This window comes from Arachis hypogaea, chromosome 10 (genome assembly GCF_003086295.3).
Source record: "Arachis hypogaea cultivar Tifrunner chromosome 10, arahy.Tifrunner.gnm2.J5K5, whole genome shotgun sequence".
Classification (NCBI taxonomy): Eukaryota; Viridiplantae; Streptophyta; class Magnoliopsida; order Fabales; family Fabaceae; genus Arachis; species Arachis hypogaea.
The window spans coordinates 4,881,833-4,906,180 of record NC_092045.1 but is presented as its reverse complement, the minus strand read 5'-3'; the positions used below and the strand labels follow the sequence as shown (position 1 = coordinate 4,906,180).

Here is a 24,348-nt window from a genome sequence, read left to right as displayed (position 1 = left end):
TGATTTTCAGGCTAAGTAATTAGAGTTTCAAGTGTTCTGAATTTTTTTTTTGGTTGAACAAGCGAGTTCAACACAATAAAGGGGAACGACGACAGAGTCTCAAACAAAGTCCGAAACACCAATATCCAATGAAATAAAACCTGAAAACAAACTTTAGTGTTATCTCCAACATTGCCATCAACAATAAAAGAGATCTAAACTACACTATTCTCTGTAATTGGTCAAAGATTTGTGAAACACTTCTTCCATTCTGGTCTCGTTATTATTAAAGATATGTCTGTTCCTCTCTAGCCAAATATTCCAAATAACTGCAACGAAATATATGAGCCACTTGTTTCGCTCCTCTTTCCTGTTGACGACCCCTGTCCAATTTTCAAAGTGTTCTTTCAGTAAACTTGGAATAGACCAGAGCCTCCCAAAGTCAGATAGCCATTTATACCACACCTGTTAAGTAAACTCACGACTAAGAAACAAGTGGAAGATATGTTTAATATCTTTTTTACACAATATACATGTTATCACCGTGGCTAATAATTCCTACCATATGTAATCTTTCTTTGGTATTCACTCTTCCTATCAAAACAAATCAGACAAATAACTCCACCCGTGGCAGAACCAAACTTTTCCATAATGTTTTGGTGAAACTATAGCTGGTAATATCCTCCGGAAGTGTTTCTGACTGCATCACATGCACAAAAGAGTTAGTTGAAAAAATATCTTCCTTGTCAAACTTCCATATAACTCTATCTTGCGTATCACATGCTATCTTTACAGGCCTTAAAGTCTCATGTAATTGATCGACTAATTCCAACTCTCATTGGAATAAATCCCGTCTCCACTGGAAATTCCAAATCCACTCTAACCCATCCCAAAATCCACAATCTTCTATGACAGATTCTCTTTGGTTTGAAATAGAGAAGAGCCTTGGAAAACTCATCTTTAGCGAACCACTTTATAACCAAATATCTTCCCAGAACCGAGTCCTCCTACCATCGCCCACCTCCATAGACAACTCAATAATCATTTTATCTCTTACATTATGATCTTTGAACTGCAACTGGCATATATCCTTCCATGGACCCCCTCTATTAGGCAATGTCTGAGATGATAGCATTACATTGGGGTTCAAGTTATGACAAGAGCATACAACCTTCTTCCATAATGGACACTTCTCTTTTGAGAAACGCCACCACCACTTGAATAGGAGAGCTGTGTTCCTAACCAAGGCATCACCCACCCCTAATCCACCTAACTTTTTAGGAGCCTGAACCACTTCCCACTTAACCAATGCCAAACCATTCCTACCTTCTTCCTTGTTCCATAGAAATTTTCTTTGCGATGAAATCAACTTTTCTGCCACTGCCTTCGTCATCTTATACATGCTCAAATAGTATACCAGCAAGTAGGGGTGGAAACAGGCCAGGCCAGGCTAGGTTTTGCTCTTAACAGGCCTGACCTGTCATATAGTTCATCGGCTTGAGCCTGGCCTACAGCCTGTCATAGGCTTTTTTTTAAAGTATTAAGCCTGGCTTGTTATTCAGTCTGACCTAGCCTGAAGCCTGTTAAAAGGCTTGATAATTTTTTTTTACAAAAATAAAAGTATTATTTACAAAAAACTATTTTTTAATAAACATATTTATTTGTAATATGTCATATTTAATATTTATAAGAATCTTTAAACTTTAAAGTATTTAAAATATACAAAACTATTTATAATTAAATATAATAAATTTGAAATATCTCATCATTTTATTAATAATAAAAAAATTATTTATATATGTAATTATGTACTAACAGGCCCAGACAAGCCTGACAGGCCAATAAGGCTAATTAGTGAGCCTAGGCCTGGCCTATTAATATAATAAGGCTTTTATAGGAGCCTGGGCCTGTACCTATTTTATAACAGGCCAGGCTAGGCTAGGCCAAACACAGGCCAGGTTACAGGTCCCTGGCAGGCCGCATGTCCTTTTTCCACCCCTACCAGCAAGCTATTCAGTATAGATTTAATAAGGACTAACTTACTTGTTTTATTGAGCACTTTTGCCTTCCACAAGCTAAGCTTCTCCTCCACTTTATCAATTATCGGTCTCCAAGTGCTGACCCGCCTTGGGTTTGCTCCTAAAGAAATGCCAAGATATCTGACTGGAAGGTTAGTCTCCTTAAATCCCAATAAGCTGCACATATTGTAGGTCAACGGCTATTCACAATTGATTGGGATCAAACTAGACTTATCGAAGTTAATTCTTAACCCCGACATCACCTCAAAATGCCTTAGCAACCTGGCGTAGTTTCTGATAGTCTCTGCCTCCTGTGGGCAAAACAATATAGTGTTATCTGCAAACTGGAGATGTGATAACACTATATTATCCTTACCAACCAGCAAAGGTGAAATTCGTCTGTTTCTGACTGCCTCCCCTACCATCGCAAACCACCTCTCTAACCTCCTCCATTGTCGGCATTCTCTCCAATGCTGCAGACTCTTCTTCATCAATCCGATTTACCAATCCATCCCTAAACCCCACAACCGACGCTCTTTCCTGACGATACAAATCGTTATAGAACTCTCTGATAGCAATCTTGATCCGATCTTGATTTCTTATTAACCTACCATTAATTACCAATGCATCAATTCTATTATTTCTCCTTCTTGCCGACGCCAAGTTATAGAAGTGTCTAGTGTTTTTATCCATATCCTTCGCTTGCCTGGACCACGGCATTTGCTTCCAGTGTATTTCTTTTTTCACATACCACCGTTTGCAACAGCTTACCAGAGCCTTTCTTCTAGTCTCCACTGTACCATCATAAAATCCATTGCCAGCCATCTCATCTAACTTCTTTATCTCCTCCTCAAAGCATCGAATTTTCTTGTCCATGTCACCAAAATTGTCTTTATGCCATCTCCCCAAAGGCAATGTTAAAGCCTTCATCTTCTCTGTAAACTGCAACTTGTCAAGATTCCTCCATTTCTCCCTAATCATTCTTAAGAAACCCTCATGTGTAAACCAAGAATCTAAGCTTCAGAAAGGTCGTGGACCACCTCTGAATTTGGAATCCTCAACTATAATCGGGCAGTGATCTGACAAACTTCTCGGTCCACCTTTTAATCGAATTTCCAAAAACTCCTCAAGCCATTCTACACTCAATAGAACTCTATCAATACGACTGCAGGAGCGGCCTCTGAACCATGTAAATTTTCGATCATTCAATGGTAAGTCCACTAACTACATATCTTGAATCCAATCCTTGAACTCTTTTGCCGATGCTGTTAACCTATCCTGATCTTTTCTCTCTTCAACCTGTATAACCTCATTAAAGTCTCACATGTAGCATATCGTACTTTGACATAACCCAGCTATAAAGCTCAGTTCTTCCCACACAGTTAGGTTCTCTATCCTAGTATGAGCACCATATACTAAACAAAACACGCAATTGAACTCATTTTTTAAAAGCACTCCTTCAACACATAATCATCTCTCCCCTTTTATAACAATTATTCATTTTAAACAGTATGTCATTCCACATTAACAATAGTCTCCTAGATGTGCCTTCCGACCCTACAAATTCCCACCCTACAACATCGCTCTCCCAAATACGTACTATATCAAACTTAGTTATAACTTACATCTTAGTTTTAACCAAACCTAGCATATTCACTTTTTGTTTCTTTTTTAGTTCTTTCACTATACTCAATTTTCTAACACCCCATAACTCCTTAATATTCCAAGAGCTAAAATTATTTTAAAACTTTTTTACATACCTTTTTGAAAATTTTGGGTCTGCATCTCCGTGCCTTTTCTTTCTACTTCGCTAATCTCCTCTTTTGAGCTAGTGCTTTATTCTGTCCATGAAGAATTGCCATTATATCATCTTCATCGTTGTACTGCACGGCTCCTGATTCAACAGCCAACTTCCACGCCCTCCTATTTTTCAGCATCTGCTCCTCCCGTTCCAAAGCCTTTCCATCACTGTTTTTCAGAATTCCAACGCTAATGTCCATGGCAAACCCAGTTCCGACACTGCCTCCATCAATCACCGCACCATTCAAGGTTAAATAGTCTTCCATAAAGTCTTCTCCATCTCTAACCAAACCAACTTGCAAGCCCACAACATTTTTTTCAGGCACTAAACAACTCACCGCCACATCCTTGTCGAACCCACCGTCCATGGAGGAATGCAGCCCTGCCATTGCCGGCCTTGAGCGGTACCCAGGCGATGACACAGACTCCATAGCATGGTGTCCCATCGGTTGCAGCTCACTCCCAGCATCCATCGCTACAGGCCCGATGGCCCCCTCACCTCCACCAACCATCTCTACTCGCCGGCTTGGAGCTCTCCCATGCTACGTGGAACAATTGCGCCGTCCAAAAGAGAGATCTCCCCTTCAATCTACTGTTGGACCGCGGTGCATAACTCAGGATGTGGAGCGGCTTCAACCCTTGCCCGACCCGGACTCACTAGCCCGCCTCCTCCAGTAGCATCAGCGTGCACTGGGCTTTTAATTAAGGAAATGAGGCCTAAGCTCCCTCCTTTGGCACAATTGTTACAGAAATTATTATTGGGCCTACTAAGGAGCCTGTTTTTTGTTTCTTTTTTTTCCAAGAAAACCTTTTCTTCAGTCCATCGGTATCATATCACAGCTAATTGTTTTTTCTTCTTCAGCATCATTAATAATCAAATATTATATCTTCCCTCTGAATCAGGATCAACCGTTTCCCTTGCTACACGAATTTGAATTGAATTGTAATTACTCAATCCATTCAAAATGTTCTCTGAAATTATTACTCTACCTTTATCCGTTTCTTCCTCCCTTGATATTGCCATCACCAACTCAACCACCGGATCTATGCTTTCCACCGGCGCTATGGCGCTCGAACTACTTGCAACCCTCTCGCATGTTTTCGGAAAACAAGGATAACCTACCTCTTCAAGCTTGCACTCCACTCCATAACTCTCATGAACAACCTCTTTAACCAAGACATCGAATCCACTAGTACCAATTGTGACGTGAATCCACTCGTTAATGATGTCCATGAAACAAGTATCAATTTGCACCCGTCCCACACTAAATGAAAGGCATGATTCTGTGGCTTTGTCACACCCAATAACTTCTCCCCATTGGCTTCCTATTATTTTGAACGTCTCTGTTGACCACGTATGCAAAGAAACACCAAAGCACTCTAACCGCAGCCTTCAAGTTTCACTATGATCCTCCTCATCTCATCTCCATGCGCTATGGAAAAATTGCAACAAGTTGTTTATTTTGAATGCGTAAGCTTCTTCTGCACTCAAGACACTATCAAAAGTCAAGAGTATTTTGTACGCTCCTAGTTTTCGTACTTGCACAACTTGAGACAAATTCTTCCCAATCATGGACTTCAAAGAAGTAAAGTCAATAGCCTTTATCGTCCCACCTATTAGACTCCTCTGTAATCAGTCCAGATTTTCTTTTGTCACTAAAATTTTCATCTTCTTTGTCCACCCATTGCCATGTGGATCTTTTTTTTTTCCATCCTTCCTCAGCTCTTTCACATTCTTCTATGAAAACCTTCAGCTTTCCTCATGTTGAGGTTGGAGCTTAACAATATTTTGGATGTCATCTGCCTCATTATGTCTCTTACTATTCTCCACTTCATTCGTACGTTGATACTTAGCTTCTCCTACTGAAATAACATTTTCTTGTAATCTCATTCTATTCATCTTTGTAATAGTTTTCATAGCGCCACCCTTCGTTGTATACCGGATGAATGTAAAAACGTATATATTACTATTTTTTTTGTTTTCGTAAAAGATAGATATCATTTATACGTCCAGTCCAGTTGAATAAGTGGTACAACTCTCTCTTTAATATATTTTCAGGAAGATGATCTACAAAAATAGAGAAAAAATCATTTTTCAAATAACATTACTCTTTTTGATTCTAAATCTTCGAATCTCTACTAAAATGTCTAGTTCTATCCCTCTTAGTATTTTTCACCCCGCTCGCAACACTCTCAATCTAAAATAATATAATTAAATGTTCTATATTTTATTTTATTTTTTCGTGTTTTTTTTTGTTTCAACAAGCATCCACAGAGGTTTTTTTAGAGATGGAATATCAGTGGTAAGGTGGTGTGTTTTTTTTATGGATGCTATTTTTTTTAGTTATGAAATCTTACCTTGGATTTAAGAAATTATAAAATTAATAAAGGATTCCAATTTTAAAATTGTGTGAATTTTGTAATTACACAAATTAAACTTTTTGTTTTGGGTTAAAATTTAGTAGAATATAATTTTGAGAATGAGATCTATATATTTAAAAAATAAAATAAAAACATCAACTCTCCACATTATTGTGACCATTCACACAAAGGAAAAATACCGTCAATTCTTTGCATTATTTGAAAGGTAAAAATTTAGGTACACTTAACTTCATGTGAAGTTAATAGTTGAGAATTATTAGTTGATTTGACTAAATTTTTATCTAATTGTTTTCGACTATCAACTTCAGATGAAAAATTGTACCGAAATTTTCACCTATTTAAAAATACTACCACAATCTCATTAATCAAAATAAAAAGTTCGTGGTATGGCCGTATACGGAATATTTGTAGCTTCCGGTTGGCAGGGGAGAGAGAGATGGGGGATGTGGAGAAGGTGAAGGAGGAGGCTATGCAGATATTGGGAGCGTCAGAGGTTTTACCTAAACTGGTGGTTTTCGATCTCGATTACACTCTCTGGCCTTTCTACTGGTACCTACCTACTCGCTGCACCCACCCTTGTTATTTCTTTTTTTATTTCTATCATTGATTGATTTTCATTTTCAGTGAGTGCCGGTCGAAGCGCGAGATGCCTTCTCTGTATCCTCATGCCACTGGCATCTTGCTCGCTCTCAAACAAAAAGGCATCCATCTTGCCATTGCTTCTAGATCCCCCACTCCTCACATCGCTTCTTCTTTCCTTAACAAACTCAACCTTAATTCCATCTTTGTTGCCCAGGTCCCTTCTCTCTCTTTCTCTCTCTCTTTTCCATTCATTACATGCGTCCTTCTATTCAATTCTTGTTATCTTCTTTTTTATTGTTCAGGAGATATTTTCAAGTTGGACCCACAAAACAGATCATTTCCAGAAAATTCATTCCACAACTGGGGTTCCCTTCAACTCTATGCTCTTTTTTGATGATGAGAATAGGAACATCCAAGCGGTAATCAAATAAAAACCATGTTATTATTGTTTCTGCTGTTGTTGTTGTTGTTCAATGTTAGCTTTCTGAAAATTTTCCAGCTGAGTTGTAAGAGTGGTATGATTGGGATCATAGGTATCAAAGATGGGAGTGACAAGCATCTTGGTTGGGAATGGGGTCAACCTTGGAGCACTAAGAGAAGGGCTTACAAGATTCTCTCAAAACTGGAATGCATCTCAGAAGAACAAGCAGAGATGGTTGGACAAGTACTCTAAGAAGCCAGATACTTCCAACAGTTGAAATCTCCCATAATTCATAAAACCCAAATATGTTGTATCAATCACTCCCAATCTAGGGAGTACTTTTAATGGTGAAATCTAGATTTTAGTATCTCCAAACAGAAATGTCCTATATTGTTGATGAAATAGAATAGTAAACTGAAGTTGTGTGGATTGAACCCCTTCTATGAAAAAAGGGTGAAATATTTTCAGCAGCGCAATTAAATTCATGAAAATGCAGGTGATTTGTGTTAGCTAACATTGGATATAATGCAACTTATGCTTAAATTCTCAATAAAAATTGATAATATCTTTAATATAATAAGTACAACAGAAGGTTTATCCATACATGCACAGCTTTCACCACTTAGCTGATATAAAACATCCCTGAACGCTACATCTGGAAAATAATGAAACAGCCGAAAACATGTGAACTAATCAAAAGAAAATCATATGCAGCTCATAATATGTGTTATAACTTGTGAGCTTCATGCACCATAGCTACTTGACTACACCTATTGCATCTTTCAGCAAAAGAGTTTTGTTTTGCAGATCATTTGACTACAGTGCACTTGAAGCCAATATAGAACTAAACATGCAAAATGTGAAGAGGAAGTTAGTCTTGATCAAGTATACCTTTTGGCATGTCTTCAGCAAGAAAACAAGTTACTTTTCTGGTTACACATGCCAACTGTTAACCTCTCTCAGTGGCGATCGTCCATCTAAATTTTCTTCAACTCTTTTAGTTCTGAGAGGAAAATGAAAACCATTTGCTTTATCAGAATCGTGCAGCTTGTCGCACAGTACCGAGTCCATGCCTGTTTCATTTTCATCTATGGAGGTGTTCAGTATATTTCCCAACTTCTCCATCAAGTGCATATCCTCACTAGACATCTCTCCAATCCTATCACAGACATCTTCAATATATAGCAACATACTGTCCCTTTCTGTTGTTAATTTCATGATTTCTTGGAGCAAATTTTCTCTCTCAAATTTGAGCTTTGTAATTATACCTTCCATGCTGTGCTGTTTATCAGACAATCTTTCAGTTTCCAACTTCATGGCTTCGAGAGACGCTTGAAGCTGCTTTGAATCTTGCTTTAAACATAAGAATGATTGTTCAGTGCGCAGAGAGTTCTCGAGCAAATTGGTCATTTCCAACTCTGATGTTACTATTTTCATGTTCCTCTCTTCAATTTCCTGTTTTGCCAGGGATTCTGCTTCCTTTAAGGCCTCATGAAGCACACTGACCTCAACCGAATTTTCCACCTGTTCTGAGAAAGCCAAGCACGCTGCACTTAACAAATCTTGCTCCATTGCTGAAGCTAGTTCCTGAAAGTGGTTGATAGTTTGATCCTTCTTGGCTATAATGTTCAAAATTATCTTTTTCTCTTGCTCTAGGGCATTTTCAGCAGCTAGTTGTGCAACAATTGCATCTTCTATTTCTTTTCTCATTGATTCTTGCTTCAAGCAAGCAAAGGCTATATCTTTTTGAAGATTATTTATGCAACAATCTCTTTCTTCTGAAATTTGGACTAGTTCCTTCTTCTCTTGCTTACATCTTTCTGCTTCCTCCGTTATCTCTGCATATTGCTTTTCCAATAAAGCTATCTGTTGCTGAAGATCTTCAGTTTTCCTCTCCTGATCCTTGACAATGCGGATAAGGTTTCCGTTTTCATGCTTAAGGAGTTCTTCATTCTCAGCCTGTGAAAGAAGGGAAGCTTCCATCTTTTCACAAGTTGCCTGAATTTCTTTGAAAGAAATGTCAAGGGCTTCGGCAGTTGACTTCCAATTCTGTAATTCACAATCTAATCGGGAGATCTCATCATTTTTATTGGCCACTTCAAGTTTCAGCATTTCTAGAGCCTCAAATGCGACACCCTTTTCATATTTTAGGGTGTTTTCCACCAGCAAGAGTTGCTCTTTCAAGACAAGCTGGCCTTCAGATGATTCGTCTAGCATTTTCTTCAGTCGTTCAAGCTCTTCCTCCAACGCTAAACATTCTCTTGCCATAGCCTTCTGTGAATCATCTTTCAATCTCATATGCTCTGTACTGAGACAAAGCAAATCTTCATTCTCACTGATACAAACTGCTTTATCAGTTTCTGCCAAAAATGATTTGGAGTCAGCCTCTGCAAGTTGTGATTTAAAGATCAAGAGTTCCATATGTTTCTCTTCAATTGCACAAAAACACTTTTCAAGTTCTGTTTGAAGCTCCCTTATTTCTTGTTCTTTGGTGTTCAGTGTAGACTTGAAAGTACTGATATCTGCTTCCATCTTTTCCGCTTGACAACTCCATTCTGATTCCTTAGACTTGAGCATCAAGGAACAGTTTTTATGCACCTCTTCCAACTTTTTGAGCTTGTTGCGGAGCTTAGATACCAAAGAATTTGCCCCAGCATTATGGATTTGAGCTTCTCTAAGTTCTTTGAGTAATTCTCCCAGTTCCTTATTATCTTGTTCAAGGCGAACAATTTTATGTTCCATTTCCCTCACCAGCATCTCCTTGTCCCCTAATGAACTTCTGAGCTGCACTATCTCTTCATTTCTCAGTATGTTCAATTGTTGTATCTCTGACTTTTTCTCTTCACACTGGGTAAAAACATTCTCGAAGTGAGACTTGAATTCGGAAATTTCAGCCTCCAGGAGTTTCCTCTTGCTTTCTTCACGAGATAATGCATGATTGCACATCTCTAAACGGGATTGGAGCCCCTCAGCAATTCTTGTTTGAGAATCCAAACTAATCTGCAAGGAAGATAACTGATCAATCAGTAGAGCTCTCTCCTTCTCCCACTCTTCTCTGCTTGATTGGAACTGAACTCGCAGCTGTTCGTGTGCTTCTTCGAGGTGTTTGAACTGTTCATTCCTCCACTTAATTTTGTCATGTGTGCTTATATTTTCTTCCTCCAATTGCAGAATCACATCATCTCTCCTCCTCAAAATTTTAGCTTCTCTAGCCTTCTCTTCTGCCTCCAAACACTTCTTCTCTGTAGCCGAAAGAAGTGTCTTGAGGCCCGAGATTTCCTTACTACTGGCACAAGCATTATGTTCCAGAAAAGTGTTTCTAGCATTTACTTCATCTAAATCCAATACCAGCTTTCTGTTATTTTCTTCCAATTGCACCATTCTCTCATTACAATCAGCTTGGATCTTCTTATTCTCTGCACTCAAATACACAATGTGTGTTTCTTTCTCGCGCAAACTAGACTTGAGATCTTCTTGAATCTTCTTCAGTTCAAATATCTCCTCGGAATTAAGAAGGAGTCGGCTAGCCTGTTTCTCACCCTGCTGCTTAGCTTCTTGAAGTTTACGAGAAGCTTCAAAGCAATCTTTCTTCAAACTCTCAACCAGCTGTGTTTTGATTCGGCATTCTTCCTTAAGCTTCTCCACCTGTTCTTTTGCTTCCTCTAACTCTCTCTGGACACCATCCATTCTCTTATCTTCCCTGATACAGTTAAACATTTAAACCTGGGAATTTCACAACAGCTTCATAGATAGGATAGGAAGATAGTAATAGATCTACAAGCTACAGAATCACCTGCAGCAGTATTTGTATTACTTCTGAGGTAGTTATTATTATAAGAGTCAGAAACTTTATAGACAGACTACGCTACCGTCGCTACGTGCACACCAAGATCAGCCACCAAAATCGGCCATCAGTATTTTTACATGTTAGAATAAAAATACACATTAAACATAAATTAAACCACATGTATTTATACATAAATACATTGGTAACTAATTTTAGTGATTGATTTTAGTGTGCAAATAACATTTTTGCTTTACGAAACATGATATTTTTATGAAATTTGAACAACATCATTTGTATACCAACATATGAAACAGACACGAAGAAAACAAAACAAAACGACTAGAATTTTGGTTGGAGAGGTTACCTTAGTTTAGATTTATTATTGAGAAAGAGTGAAGGGATTCTGTGGAGTTAATGGAACTGAAACTCACTGAGTTAAAATGCTGGATCTCAATCTGAAGCTGGTGAATGAAGATCTCTCACTTTGAAGTCACAGAGCGCGCACCAACGCTGCGTTCTTTAATTTTTGAATCTTGCTCTGTATCTACCCATTCCGGGCCAGGCCCACCTAATATAGATAGATTGGGCTGTCCGGCTTTTGGTTTCTTCTGGTTTTGGACATTGCGTACAACTGACATCAGCCCAAATAAATGAAAGTTCAAATTGACTGTTACCCACACATTTCAATTGAATTATAAAAGTGGCGAGGCTTTGTACCGATGGCCTATTTGTTGGCTTTATATAGTCACAGCTTTATATAGTCACATCCCATGTTTGATTCGCAGCTGTTGCTGAGTGTGATAGAACCTATTGTGTGTGTAAGTGTAGTGTAGGCCAGTGGGTAATACCTAAAATTGAGAGCTGTTTAATCTATCGATCAAAAAAATTATAAAAAAATATTTATTTCTGTTACAAAAATATTTTATTCATTAATGTACATAATAATTTAATATTTTATTAATTAAACATAAAAAATCTTATAATTTTTCTAAACAATTATTAATTTTGAGTTCAAATTTTAAGAAAAGAAAAAGTTCTCATAATAAAAACACATTCCAATTCTTTAACATTATAAAACTATTTAAATTTAAGACTATCGAAATTTCGTTGGAGAGATAATAGGGCATCTCTACAATGTTTTATAATGGGTTGTTTATTTGATCCAATATAAATTAAAAATAAAAATTAACTCACTTTTTATCCTAATTTCAAAAATTCCATTCAGTTTTATTTTAATTATAACCATCTAATCTCTAATTAAAATTTCTTCCAATTCTTTATTTGTGCACCTACAGCAACCCTCCAACCCAACTCTCACTACCTCCGACTGACCATCCGACCACCGCACCTCCATCGGCGCTGACCAGACCCCCACGGCTCACCCTCTAGCGTGCGCCTCTTTGGTCACCGGCAGCAGCCAGTGCGGTCGCCCCTTGTTTCCATCGCGGGTCACGCATGTGTTTCATCGGAGGGCCTCATCGTCGACGAGTTGCACATCGCAGGAGGCTGGATCGCAGCTCGCCTCAACGCCAGTACCGAGACTGCCGTATGCGCCCCCTGCGTCCTGCAGCCACCGTTCTGCGTCAGTCCCTTGAACCCGTGACAGTTGAAGGGGTCGAGCTCGTTGCTGTTACAGACCCCAAACACCTAACGTGGTCGACGATCTATCGGAGGCTACTGGTTGATTTCTTAATGTGATGATAACTGCTTCTCTTGCTATTAGTTTTACATGCAATGAATCTTACTGAAGTATCTGATTATTCATAAACTAATAAACAAGTAAACAATACATACAGAATAAAAACATTCTTCAAATGTAATACGTTGAATTGAAATTTTTTGTTGTGTACTTTCATTGCTGCATAAGAAGCCAATGTACTCACTTTTCCTACTTTATCCATCTATGGTCTTCAATTATTGCCTTTGATTTCCACTTTTTTTTTTACTTGTATTCACTTTTTTCTTTGAACTCCACATTTGTATTCTGGAATAAAACTTGTCTTGTTTCTTAAAAATCTCAACTTCCAATTTGTATCCATATTTTCATGTAGCCACTTACAATATTCTTTTACACCTACCTCTTCGAGAACAAATTGTAAGGACATTTGCAGCCCAACAGTAATGCATCTCTCATTGACTCATGACTCACCAAATTGTCCATATAACATTGTATTTCTTCATTTGGTTCCTATAAATATCCACCAACACAAAATATATTTCTATCTGGTTTATACCAAATACAGTTCCACCATATCCATTTTCTGTCTTCTTCAGATTGTACTTCTCTCCTATATACACGACTTCTCACTTTTTTCACCTCATACCATTGGTTTACTATTGTTTTTACTTTTTTTCCACTCACTTCTCTATAAAATAATAATTTTATTCTCAAATATTTTCCTATTCCTACAATTCCAAACAGTCCACAAAATAGCAAAAGAATAACATAATCCATTTTTTTTTTACATATTGCACACATCACAATTGATCCAATCCTCAAGCCAAGTTCTAACATCATTTACTCCTACTTAACACACAAAACCCGCATTCAAGGCCATATACCACAATTTTGAGCAAAAAGAGCAATGAAGAAAAAGGTGATTTACCGACTCCTGCGCCTTCTCACACAAAACACAAGTCCCTTCACCTTGGCTTATGATTCCCTTCTTTATTAGTTTGTCCTTTGTATTTAACCCATCTGTTATCACAAACCATATGAGCATCTCAATTCTAGGTGGTACCAATCCTCTCCATAGATCATCAAAGACATACTTCATAGTTGGCTCCCCATATATTTTTCCTTCGGCTACGTTGATGAATGATTTCACATTGTATCTTCCATCCGAGCTAAATCTCCATGAGGCATTATCCCTGTTACCTGCACATAAGAACACACTATCTAAAATGTTATTTAATTCTTCTATTTGTACTCTCTCCCTCTCAAAAAAATTCCTTTGCCATTGGAGACTCCACACCCATGATGAACCGATCCACACCCCACACTCATATATAGTGCTATTATTCTGATTTGAAACCGCAAATAGCCTTGGAAATTTATCTTGTAGTGATACATTCCCAATCCATATATCTTTCCACAACCTTGTTTCTTTACCATTTCTAATACATTTTCTCCATCCCTCCTTGCAAATTTCTCTGTACAACTCATTCTTCTTTTCAATGTTCACAATCTCCTTCCATGGACCATTAAATCTTTTATCATTGTGTTCTTCAACCGGCATGTTCTTGTCTATATCATAACAAGATCCAATTACTCTCTTTCACAGTGATTCATTTTCATTCGAGTACCTCCACTACCACTTAAACAACATGGCTGCATTTTTCATTTCTATATCCCCAACTCCAAGTCCTTCGTGCTCTCTAGACTTTTGAATAGTGCTCCATTTGATTGTTGGCATAAATTTCTTTTTTTTTTGTTTCCCCAGAAGAATCTCCTTTTTACCTGTATAATTTTATTTGCAATTTCTTTTGGCATCTTAAAGAGGCCAAGAAAATACATAAGCAAGCTATTTATCACCGATTTTATAATTACCAATCTCCCCACCTTTGTTAACAAACTCGACTTCCAGCTACTTAGCTTCCATTCTATCTTATCCAAGATCGGTTGCCACGTTGCAGCTCTTCTTGGACTTGCTCCCAATGGAATGCTAAGGTATGTAATAGGTAGTGTTCTTACCTCACAACTCATTGCCTCATTCAATCCTCTTATGTCCTCTTGTTTGCAATTCACCGGGATGATGATTGACTTTTGAAAGTTGATATTTAGCCCTGACATTAAGCCAAACCACTTCAGAATTCTTTTATGATTTCTCAGGACCCCAGGTTTAGGAGGACAGAAGAGAATAGTATCATCCGCAAACTAAAGGTACGAAAGCGATACCCCTCTTTTACCCACCACTAAACCATCTATCATCTGTACACTTAATGCTCGTTCCACCAGTTTATTTAGGACCTCAGCCACCAGGACAAATAAGAACGGTGATATCGGATCACCCTGTCTGAGTCCTCTTTCTATGCGGAACGGTTTAGTCGGGGAGCTATTTACCATGACTGACATGGTTGCTGTCTCCAACATTCCTTGTATCCATGCCCTCCACGTAACCCCAAACCCCATTCTCTGAAGCACATGATCAAGAAAATTCCACCTAACGGAATCATATACCGTTTTGAAATCTAATTTTACCACAACTCCTTCTTTATTTGTTTTTTTCAACCAAGACACTGTTTCACATGCTATAAGCGTCCCATTTAAAATCTGGCCTGCACAAATGTTGTTTGAGCCTCCCCAATTAACTCTTGCATGAGCGGTCTCAGCCTTGCTACCATCAATTTTGATATCACCTTATAAACGCACCTGACCATGCTTATTGGTCGAAGGTCATTTATCTCTTTTTTGCCTCTTGATTTTGTAGCCAATACCACCCATGTTACATTGATTTCTTCCGGCATCTTTCAACAAAGAAACCCTTCACCATACCTGAGAACTCCTTTTCCAATGTACCCCACATTTTTTTTATAAATCCAAGGTTGTACCCATCCGGACTCGACGCTCTTGTTGACTCGCATGACCATACCGCATTCTGTATTTCTCATGGTTCTAAAAACTGAACCGGACCGGCCGGTTCAACTGGAAAAACCGAGAACCGGTCACCTAACCGATCCGGGTAAGGTCAGAAATCGGCTGACAAAAAACCGATGAAAAAACCGGTCGAACCGGCGGTTAACCGGTGAACCGGGAGAACCGTCCGATTTTTTCACGGTTTATTAGTTTGAAAATTAAACTTCAAAACGGCGTCGTTTTGAAGGGAAAAAAAAAAGAAAAGGGCTATCTTCACTCTTCAGCCACGAACCCTAAATCGGACAGGCCACAGCCACTCACCCTCTCACCCTCTTCAGCCACAGCCACTCAGTTTCTCTCACCCTCTCACCCTCCGACAGGCCACAGCCACTCATCGCCATCGCACCTCTCCTCCATCGCCGTCGCCCAGCTCCCCACCTCCACCGTCGTCGCCCAGCTCTCCACCTCGCCCAGCTCGCCAGTAATACTCTTCCTTCCACCTCGGTTCATGTATGCGGGCATGATTATGTTCATGGTTCTGTTCTTGTTCCTGTTCTTCTCTATCACAGAAAACATGTTGCTCTCTGTTCATGTTCCTTTCTGTTCATGACTTCATGTTTATCTTTGATGTTTCTGTTCCTATATCTGTTTAATTTTGATGCTTCAATTTTTTGCTGCTTAAATTGGGCTAAAGATGTTTCTGTTCATGGCTTGTCCCTCGAGCGCATCCCACCCCATTCCCCAGAATCTCCATTTTATCTGTTAACATTGGACACTGGATCCGACTTAATATGGATTTAACTGATTAAAATTCACACATGATAAGAGTCTTAAATCTTAATACAGTGTAACTTGGCGCACTAAAAATGGAGATTATAGCTATTCCTTGGTCAATATCTATATTATTGGTTATTTTTTGTGTACACCTAGAATAGTTAATATTAATACGATGTTGCATTTACTTACCTCTGAGACCATGTTGTTGAGTATTGCACCAATTACTTAAATTCGTTTGTGGCCTTGTCTGTTCTGTTTTGGTTTTATTCACTCTGTCCAAGACTTTTCAAAACAAGTAATGGAATTTTTTAACAACTTCACCCACCAATAATTGTGGCCATTTATTCATCTCACACTTCAAAAATAAATAAATAAATAAATAGAAATAAATAGTGCAATGTAACTTTGATTGCTTGAAGTTTATACGTTATACTAAACTAAGTTAAGACAGTTAAATAGTTTGTCGAAATTTATGTTATTTGATCCTGTTAATGTATTAAGAGGTTAATCATATTGTCTCATCAGGTGGTTTTTCTTTCAACAACTTGTGTCTTTTTCAATAATATTATCCTCAATTTGGAGTTGCTGTTTCATGAATTTTGCTGCTTCGTGAATCTTCAGTTGATTTCTGTGACTGTCAAGCTGCATGAAGTTGATTTCTTGTCTTTGACTTTCTTGTCTTTGATGTTTGAAGTTGTTTGTGAACCTCTAATCTTAAGTAATGGATAATTTATTATGTGAAATATTAAATTTTATTAAGTTATAAATTATTGAATTTTATTAAGTTTAATAATTTTATTTAATATTTAATTAAACCGGTTGAACTCCGGTTCAATCCCGGTCGAACCAGTGAACCATTGAACCAGTGACCTTACCGGTTTATTGACCGATCCGGTTCTCGCAACCTTGGTATTTCTTCATCAGTTGGGATTATTTCTAGCTTCTCCGCCTGCTTAGCTGTAATTCTTGGTAGGAGGCCATCTTCAATGTAAACTTCTGGCACCTCTTCTTGTGTATATAGCTCTTTAAAGAATCTCCGGGCAACATATCTCGTTTGAATCCGGTGTTGTTTGACGCATTTCTTGTTTGTAAGCAACCAAGCTCTGTATCTGAGTCCTTTTAAAGATTTGTTGAAGTAATTTAAATGCATATATGGTTCTCAAGTCGAGCGATGTACTCAATAAGTCGATCAATTAAATATCAGTTTGCTTTTGTCTTTGGGGATAATTCAATATAACCATGTTGCCTTAATATTAGATGTATGGTTGCTTTTGTCTTTGCTAATAATTCATGTTAAACATGATGTGATATGGTACAAATCGAATGGTTATTTTAATATGCATTTGGATGGTTGGTTTTCATCATAGTAACTCCTATGTAGATTTTACTTTATTAATAGCTTGTTTGAATCAAGTGATGTTTGAGGGATGTCTTATTTTTTAAGTAACCAAATGTATATTTGATGTTTAAAACAAGCTCTGGACTCGAATATTCATTTCTAAATTGACATAAAACAAATGGTTACTTTAATATCTATCTGGATGGTTGATTTTCACTGCAGATATTGCTGTTTGGGTGTGCTAGAGTTTATGGAGAAAAGAAAATTCTTGCAACTAAACTTAAGGAATTTTAATTTCATCTGCTCGATTTGTCTGAAGAAAGGGATAAGTTTCTTGCAATTCTTTGATAAGGTTGTTTACAATTTAACTTGTTTAGTTGAAGATGTCGGAGGATTGTTCTTACAATTTTCAAAAGTTAAAGCAGAAGCTGAAGTTGACGGAGAAGAAGATGAAAAAATTAAAAAATCATGATCACAAGGATCTTGTTAATGATGAGTGGGATATTTTTGAGTGGTAGTTATGCTAAGTATTTTGTTTATATCTTCTATTTCAAATATGCATAGTAGTAGTAGGTAGTAACAAATAGCTATTAAATTGAAAAGTTCATCGCTTTAATCTTTCTACAATTTTGTATAGAAAACATAATAAGGTGGATTTTTCTTGTACCTGATTTCTTTCTTTTGGTTATCAAATGTGCAATCAATTTATATTTTTTATTTATTATCTTATTGAACATATATTGCAGGAATAAATTTTTTTTAACTATCGAATTACTACTAATTAAAAAGGAAAAAAATGATGTGGTTAATTTTTCCAAGACATGGTGAAATATAATTGGTCAATAACAATATATTTCCTGCTAAATGAAGATTAGAACATCATTGATTTAAAGAAAAAATCATTAGTGCATATGATAAATTGTGTAATAATGAGATTGTAGTGACATATATTTTATAATTTACTAATTTATAGTTTTAAAAAATAACTAACTTAAATAGGATCAAGCGTGTTAGTAAAATTTTAGTTTATAATAGACACCACACTCATAATATTTTTTAACAAAGTCTTTTAATCTAGAAAAATTATATTAAATCTAATCCAAATCAAACAAACAACCAAATTACAAGCAAATAACCATCGTCTTACCTAGTGAAATGAATATCCGGCCTATTTTAGTTTCTCTTTAAATTTTTTTTATATCAAGAGAAGGTAATAAATTAAAGGGTTAAGTATTTTTTTCGTCTCTAAGGTCTTGGGTCAAAATCAAAATTGTCCCCGACCCTTTTTCGTATTAAAATCATCATCAACGTTACAAAACGTTATAAAATTGTCCTTTTGTCTGTAAACGATATTTTTTGGACAATTTTACCCTTAAACAAAAAAACCCCTTCTTACCTCACCACTAACTTTTCTGTATCATCATCGCTACGCATCTCTCTTCTTTTTCCTCTCTCTTTTCTCTTCGTCATCACCATTGTCACAATAACCATCACACCTTCTTTCTTTCTAAATCACTATCTGTCAACCACAAACTAAATTCAGCAACAGTAATAACCAAATTCAGCAATTTCAGTAAATTCAGCAACAGTAACAACAAAATAAATCAATAGCAACAACAACATCCACAAAATAAATGAACAAAAATTTTAAATTTAACAACAATTTTAGCAATCATCAATCGCAACTTCAGATTCAAAATCAACAACAAAAATTAAAAAAAAAAGAAATGATGGTTATTTTTTCAAAAATAAAAAAAATAAAAAAGGAAGAACGAATAGAGAAGGAAGAAAGTGATGGTGCGGGAACCAACTGCCATCAACCTCTGGCCACCGCCGCCTTCAGTGCGCCGGTTCCACCCTCCTTCTTCCTCCATTTCTTTTCTTCTTCCTCTTCCTTCCAACTGCCACCCACCATCGCCGTCCATCGAAAGCCAGCAGCCACTACAAGCGCCACCTCTCCCTTTCTCAGAACTTGATCCCAAACCCGCACCTTCCGATCTCCCGAAACTGCCGCCCACCACCTTTGATTTCTGGACAAGGATGAATTCGAAGGCCTCCCCATTGAACACCCCTCCTCCTATCATAATGCTTCCCACTCCAATTCCACTTCCTCTCTCACCCATCCCGACGCCATCTCGAATCAGACGGTGATAATCGCTCTGATGCAGAACTGCTGCGGTGCTTTGTCGTCTCCCCCAGAAACAAACATTCTTCTCAGTCCTTTCTCTCACTTACCTAAATTTTAGAGGAAAAAAAGAACAAAAATAAAAATTTTCTCATAATCGTGCTCCCATTCAGACCCAGATCGAGTTTCTTCAGCTGTTGAATCCTATTCCATCAAAGTTATAATCTTTTATGTGCTTCTAAATCATGGAGAGTAAACGGAAGGAAAAGTTTGGTTTTGATGATTTGGTGAGGGAGAGCAGGAGTCTGGAGAAAGAAAGAGAGAAATAGGAAAAGGGATTTTTTTTAAGGGCAAAATTGTCTGAAAAAAATTGTTTATGGACAAAAAGACGATTTTATAACGTTTTGTAACGTTGAGGATGGTTTTAATACGAAAAAGATTGGGGACGATTTTGATTTTGACCTAAAACCTTAGGGACGAAAAAAGTACTTAACCCTAAATTATACTACAAATGGTATACCCAAAATAATTATCCACTTTAGAATGAAAAGAACCATCTGCAATCATAGTAAAATGAACATTCTACTAGTTTAAATGGTTTAAAGTATAGTACATGATGCAACTTAATCATTGATGTGGAAAAAAATCAATGAATAAGAGCAATATAAACAGCAATAATACTTATTGTATTAATCAATTACATGAATAAAAAGACATTACGGAACTATCCGAGTCTATTTGTAGCAATACATAAGTAAATTATTCATTGTATATTATCCTGCATTATTAATCAAGAATAGCACTATTCTAAAACTAATACAATAAAGTCATATTCAATTTGTAGTTCGGTAATGAGAGCACATTCCCTTGTTAATAAGAATTCCTTGTCTACTCAAGAGCATAATTTAGAGATGATCAATACTTACATTGGTAAATTCGATTGTCTTTGCTTTGCCTCCAAGATCAGCAGTTCGGTACTTTTCTTCTACAATTGTATTAAAGATGGCATTTTGAATTTGGTCCGCTTTATTATGAAAATTCAAATGGCGCAATATTGAAACACCACTCAACATTAAAGCAGTTGGATTTGCCATATTCTACACAAGCACAAAGTTTTATAGATTAGAACATGTTTATAACCACTACCACAAAAATAAATTGACAACAATTATTATTCACAATTTTGTTTTTCAAAAAAAGAGAAGATCAAATTAGTTTTATGAAATCACAAGGGCAAACTGATCTTGAGCACCTTCATGAAACATGCATTCAAATCTCATATTCTATAATAAGTTGATGATAATACCTCCTTCACCAATCTTGCAGCAGAAACATGTATGAAATGATGTCAGATGATAAGATTGTAACTTCTAGAATTTATCGATCAAAGTGCAAAATTTATCTTACTGTCAAACCCAAATTCTAACCTAAATTCCCAACTAAGCCAGCACAAAAGTCACTAATAATATTACTATAGAGGTTTGACATCACTAGATAGCAAAAAGAGTAGAATTTTTTACAAGTTGTAGATTATAAAAATAAATGAGAGTAATTCCATTTTCAATACTCAAAATGAATTTTCAAATACAATTACACTCTAAATCCAAATTCACAAATATACCATCATGCAGCCATTTTCAATGATAACTTCCTCATACTTTATCTCAGAGTACTCCTCTACAACCTCACGACTGTCCTAAAACAAAATTCAAAAATAGATGGTTATTATTAGATTCACAAATAAAATAAGATAGATATTTATAAGTAATTGGAAGATAATGATAGATCTTGAGGAAAAGACCTTTAGTCTTCTGTATAACATTGGCCTTGTGAATAGCAGATACCTGCGAGGATGACGCAAGCGCCTTCCTTGTTTGTGGCTGCAGGGACGTTGCAAGTGTTCGTGAACGGCGGTGGCGGTGGCCGTGGTTGATTCCGTCACAGAGAAAGGGCGAGTCGGGAGGGAGAAACATGCCGGCTGCGAGGGAATGGCTGCACGTCTAGGGAGTTGCAGGACGGCGGGAACGACGCACACAAATGGAGGGTGCTGCTGGGCGGTCGCCTTTGTAGACATTGGCGTCAGCCGAATCTGTGTCAGACGGCGGCTGGTGTGTGCTTTAGAGCGGCACCAGTGAATTAGGAGGAGACCGGCTGAAAAGGAGGTAACAACAAATAGAGAGAGGAAGGCAATTTTTAGGAGGGTTTAGATAACTGACAGAAATCCTTATTTCTTTTAGAGTAATACCCCAAATAGGTCCCCAAGAAATTTACCATCCGACAATTTTGTCCCCAACAAAATTTAAGTAAAATTTCGACCCTGAGGTTCTCAGATATCCCCAAATACGTCTCCAAAACCGTTTGATCCAGTTAAAGTGGTGACGTGTCAGGTTAACTGTGACATGTCACCTTTAGGACATTTTGGTCCCCATTCACACTGGACAAAACGACGTCGTATTGGAACCAAGGGTAAAACGACATCGTTTCGGGAAGGACAAATTCGTCCCCACTTAGACAGAGAATGCAAACGGCACCATTTTCATGTTGGGGACCTATTTGTCTTATAATAGTATCTTAGGGGACCTATTTGATCTATAATTCGTGATGTTAAAAGAAGCTGCTGATGACAGGAAATTTGCACAACACAAATTCTTTCGGCAAGTGTACTGAATCGCCAAGTAATAACTCACTGTTGAGTGAGGTCGATCCCACAGGGAAGAGCATATGAGTCAAGAGGAATAAGTGATGTATCTATTTAACTTGTGGCTTATTCCTATTTCTCTTTCTTCCACTCTTCTTTCTTTTTGATATTTTAATATTTTACTTTTCTGAATTTTATATTTTAACTTTTTTTCTCCATTCACTTGAATGATCAACTCTCCTCTATCAACATCAATCACAGCCCTTGCTGTGGCTAGGAAGGGTCTGCCAAGGATGATGGATTCACACGACCGAGGACGAATAAGAATTGATATGCGCTACGCCGGAGGCAGCAACGGCAACAGCGGCGCGTCGAAAATCGGCAACAGGACGAAACCCCACATCCCAGCTTATCCGTCTAAGGAAACACTCCTTTTTGATGATGTTTTAGGTATTTATCCTTTAACTCATTGGTTTTAAAAATTATGGTTGTCTTGACAACAATATGGTTACAATGAATAGATGATTATTTCTTGCATGAATAATTCCTTGTTTATGTTTTGACATGTGCATCCAGCTGTACTTGTTCTTCATCATCCGGAGCATGGGCACGCGGTTGTGCTTCCAATTATTTCATGAAGAAATTTATCATGAAATTATAAGTTATATTAATAAAAAAAACAAGTAAGTTTTTAGCTTAAAAATTTTTCGAATTAGAGTTATAGATCTAAAAAAGAAAAAAAATATTAAATACATTTTTAAAAAGTTTCAGTATGGCTTAGACTTAGTCTGGTCAATTTCTTTTGAAAATGTATGTATTTGTATTTTTTAAATGTATAAATATCTCGTTTTATGTATAGTGAATAAAAAATTTGATGTTTTTGTACTTACAAATCCCACAAGTCCTATGGGAATATCGAACAACGCCACATTTCACCACAAAGGAATCACCCTTCCGATTAGCGTACAGAATGGAGGCAATGATCCCAGTAGAGATTGAGGAAGGGTCGCCTAGAGTGATCCACTATAATGAAGAAGCCAACTCCCAACTTCAAAGGGAAGAACTCGACCTACTCCCGGAAATACAAGAATCCAACGCTCCATCATTCCTACTAGCAACCGATTCGAAGTGACTATTGATCGGGCTATCATGATCCATAACATCATGATTGGAGAGGAAGTAGAAGTTCATGAAATTGGCTAGCCCAACATGAATTCATACTCAGCCTTGATATTAATTTATTGTGATTATAATGGCTGAAACTATGATGCTAATTGGGCCGAAAATAAAAGAAATATACAGCAAGCCCAATTTGATTAAAAATATTTAGCATTGATATAAAATTATTTTTCATCCTTATGGCTGAATATTTTTGTTATGAGAATGGGCCAGATTGGATTGTTTTTGCTACAAGATCCAATTATGATCTTTGCTATAAAATTATAAATATTAAGTTAAATATAAAGTAACTTTGAGTTATTGTATACCTAATATTAATTACCTATATTAAGCAGCTATGAAGCACGGACACTTCACTGAGTTGTCGTGTCTGTGTGTCGGACACATTTTGGATACGACACTCACCGACACTCGTCTGATTGGTTGCAGCGTTGCCTTGCCAACCTGAAATGCTCCGCTCTCCTGCTGGGATATACAGAATGCGGTTGACCCTAGAGGATGCAACAGCTAGAATTCATGCCTAACATTTTGAACCCGAATTCTCAAGATTTTATATAATACGTTAATTAAAATATATATTATATAATATTAAATTAAATGATTTTATATTTATAATTTTATTTTAATTCTATATTCACTTTTTTCAAATTAATCATCTTTTTTAATGATACACATTTTTTAAAATAAAAAAAATTCTTAATAAATACTAAAATATATAATAAACATAAATTAATTAATAAATTAT

The 24,348-nt window shown here is 37.0% G+C and overlaps 5 protein-coding genes and 1 long non-coding RNA gene across 17 annotated transcripts; 2 read left to right on the top strand and 4 right to left on the bottom strand.

The window, feature by feature from the left end:
• Positions 1-223: 223 nt before the first annotated feature.
• On the bottom strand, positions 224-4,400 carry LOC112714809 (uncharacterized). 2 transcript variants are annotated; one of them, XM_025766484.3, is made up of 2 exons: positions 3,758-4,400; positions 224-362 (listed from the first exon to the last, which is right to left on the bottom strand). In XM_025766484.3, the coding sequence occupies exon 1, from the start codon at positions 4,307-4,309 to the stop codon at positions 3,800-3,802; it is 510 nt and encodes a 169-aa protein (XP_025622269.1). In that variant the 5' UTR covers positions 4,310-4,400; the 3' UTR covers positions 224-362; positions 3,758-3,799. The 2 variants fall into 2 exon arrangements, with proteins under 2 accessions (XP_025622269.1, XP_025622268.1); XM_025766483.3 differs by having other exon boundaries at positions 317-444.
• Positions 2,370-2,978, bottom strand: LOC140172887 (uncharacterized). The gene has a single exon (XM_072204054.1). The coding sequence runs from the start codon at positions 2,976-2,978 to the stop codon at positions 2,370-2,372; it is 609 nt and encodes a 202-aa protein (XP_072060155.1).
• Positions 4,401-6,336: 1,936 nt separating the features above from the next.
• Positions 6,337-7,616, top strand: LOC112714804 (uncharacterized). Of its 2 annotated transcripts, none has more exons than XM_025766474.3 (4): positions 6,337-6,728; positions 6,804-6,975; positions 7,064-7,180; positions 7,295-7,616. In XM_025766474.3, the coding sequence occupies exons 1-4, from the start codon at positions 6,616-6,618 to the stop codon at positions 7,457-7,459; spliced, it is 567 nt and encodes a 188-aa protein (XP_025622259.1). In that variant the 5' UTR covers positions 6,337-6,615; the 3' UTR covers positions 7,460-7,616. The 2 variants fall into 2 exon arrangements, with proteins under 2 accessions (XP_025622259.1, XP_025622258.1); XM_025766473.3 differs by having other exon boundaries at positions 6,552-6,728; positions 7,261-7,616.
• A 104-nt stretch (positions 7,617-7,720) lies between these two features.
• LOC112714803 (uncharacterized protein At4g38062) lies at positions 7,721-11,509 on the bottom strand. Of its 2 annotated transcripts, none has more exons than XM_025766470.3 (2): positions 11,334-11,509; positions 7,721-10,882 (listed from the first exon to the last, which is right to left on the bottom strand). In XM_025766470.3, the coding sequence occupies exon 2, from the start codon at positions 10,867-10,869 to the stop codon at positions 8,116-8,118; it is 2,754 nt and encodes a 917-aa protein (XP_025622255.1). In that variant the 5' UTR covers positions 10,870-10,882; positions 11,334-11,509; the 3' UTR covers positions 7,721-8,115. The 2 variants fall into 2 exon arrangements, with proteins under 2 accessions (XP_025622255.1, XP_025622256.1); XM_025766471.3 differs by having other exon boundaries at positions 7,721-10,877; positions 11,334-11,463.
• Positions 11,510-15,845: 4,336 nt separating this feature from the next.
• On the top strand, positions 15,846-18,378 carry LOC112714807 (uncharacterized). Its single transcript, XR_011867043.1, has 2 exons — positions 15,846-16,080; positions 17,884-18,378. It is a non-coding gene; the product is annotated as an uncharacterized lncRNA (long non-coding RNA).
• Positions 18,379-18,838: 460 nt separating this feature from the next.
• On the bottom strand, positions 18,839-22,620 carry LOC112714805 (isocitrate dehydrogenase [NAD] catalytic subunit 5, mitochondrial). 9 transcript variants are annotated; one of them, XM_025766477.3, is made up of 4 exons: positions 21,588-22,620; positions 21,408-21,482; positions 20,713-20,883; positions 18,839-19,180 (listed from the first exon to the last, which is right to left on the bottom strand). In XM_025766477.3, the coding sequence occupies exons 1-4, from the start codon at positions 21,858-21,860 to the stop codon at positions 19,169-19,171; spliced, it is 531 nt and encodes a 176-aa protein (XP_025622262.1). In that variant the 5' UTR covers positions 21,861-22,620; the 3' UTR covers positions 18,839-19,168. The 9 variants fall into 9 exon arrangements, with proteins under 9 accessions (XP_025622262.1, XP_025622263.1, XP_025622265.1 ...); XM_025766478.3 differs by having other exon boundaries at positions 18,839-19,176; XM_025766480.3 differs by having other exon boundaries at positions 21,408-21,477; positions 21,631-22,010.
• Between the last annotated feature and the right edge of the window lie 1,728 nt (positions 22,621-24,348).

Bases quoted from the DNA above. Each gene is read 5' to 3' on its own strand.
- LOC112714809 (XM_025766484.3), bottom strand. From the start codon at position 4,309: ATGGTTGGTGGAGGTGAGGGGGCCATCGGGCCTGTAGCGATGGATGCT.
- LOC112714803 (XM_025766470.3), bottom strand. From the start codon at position 10,869: ATGGATGGTGTCCAGAGAGAGTTAGAGGAAGCAAAAGAACAGGTGGAG.
- LOC112714805 (XM_025766475.3), bottom strand. From the start codon at position 21,860: ATGTCTACAAAGGCGACCGCCCAGCAGCACCCTCCATTTGTGTGCGTC. The intron at 20,884-21,407 runs GTATATTTGTGA...GTGCTTGTGTAG, and splicing joins TTGAAAATGGCTGCATGATG to AATATGGCAAATCCAACTGC. The intron at 19,897-20,712 runs GTAAGTATTGAT...TCTAAAATTTAG, and splicing joins AGACAATCGAATTTACCAAT to GTAAGTGAGAGAAAGGACTG.
- LOC140172887 (XM_072204054.1), bottom strand. From the start codon at position 2,978: ATGATTAGGGAGAAATGGAGGAATCTTGACAAGTTGCAGTTTACAGAG.
- LOC112714804 (XM_025766473.3), top strand. From the start codon at position 6,616: ATGGGGGATGTGGAGAAGGTGAAGGAGGAGGCTATGCAGATATTGGGA. The intron at 6,976-7,063 runs GTCCCTTCTCTC...TTTATTGTTCAG, and splicing joins ATTCCATCTTTGTTGCCCAG to GAGATATTTTCAAGTTGGAC. The intron at 7,181-7,260 runs GTAATCAAATAA...AAAATTTTCCAG, and splicing joins AGAATAGGAACATCCAAGCG to CTGAGTTGTAAGAGTGGTAT.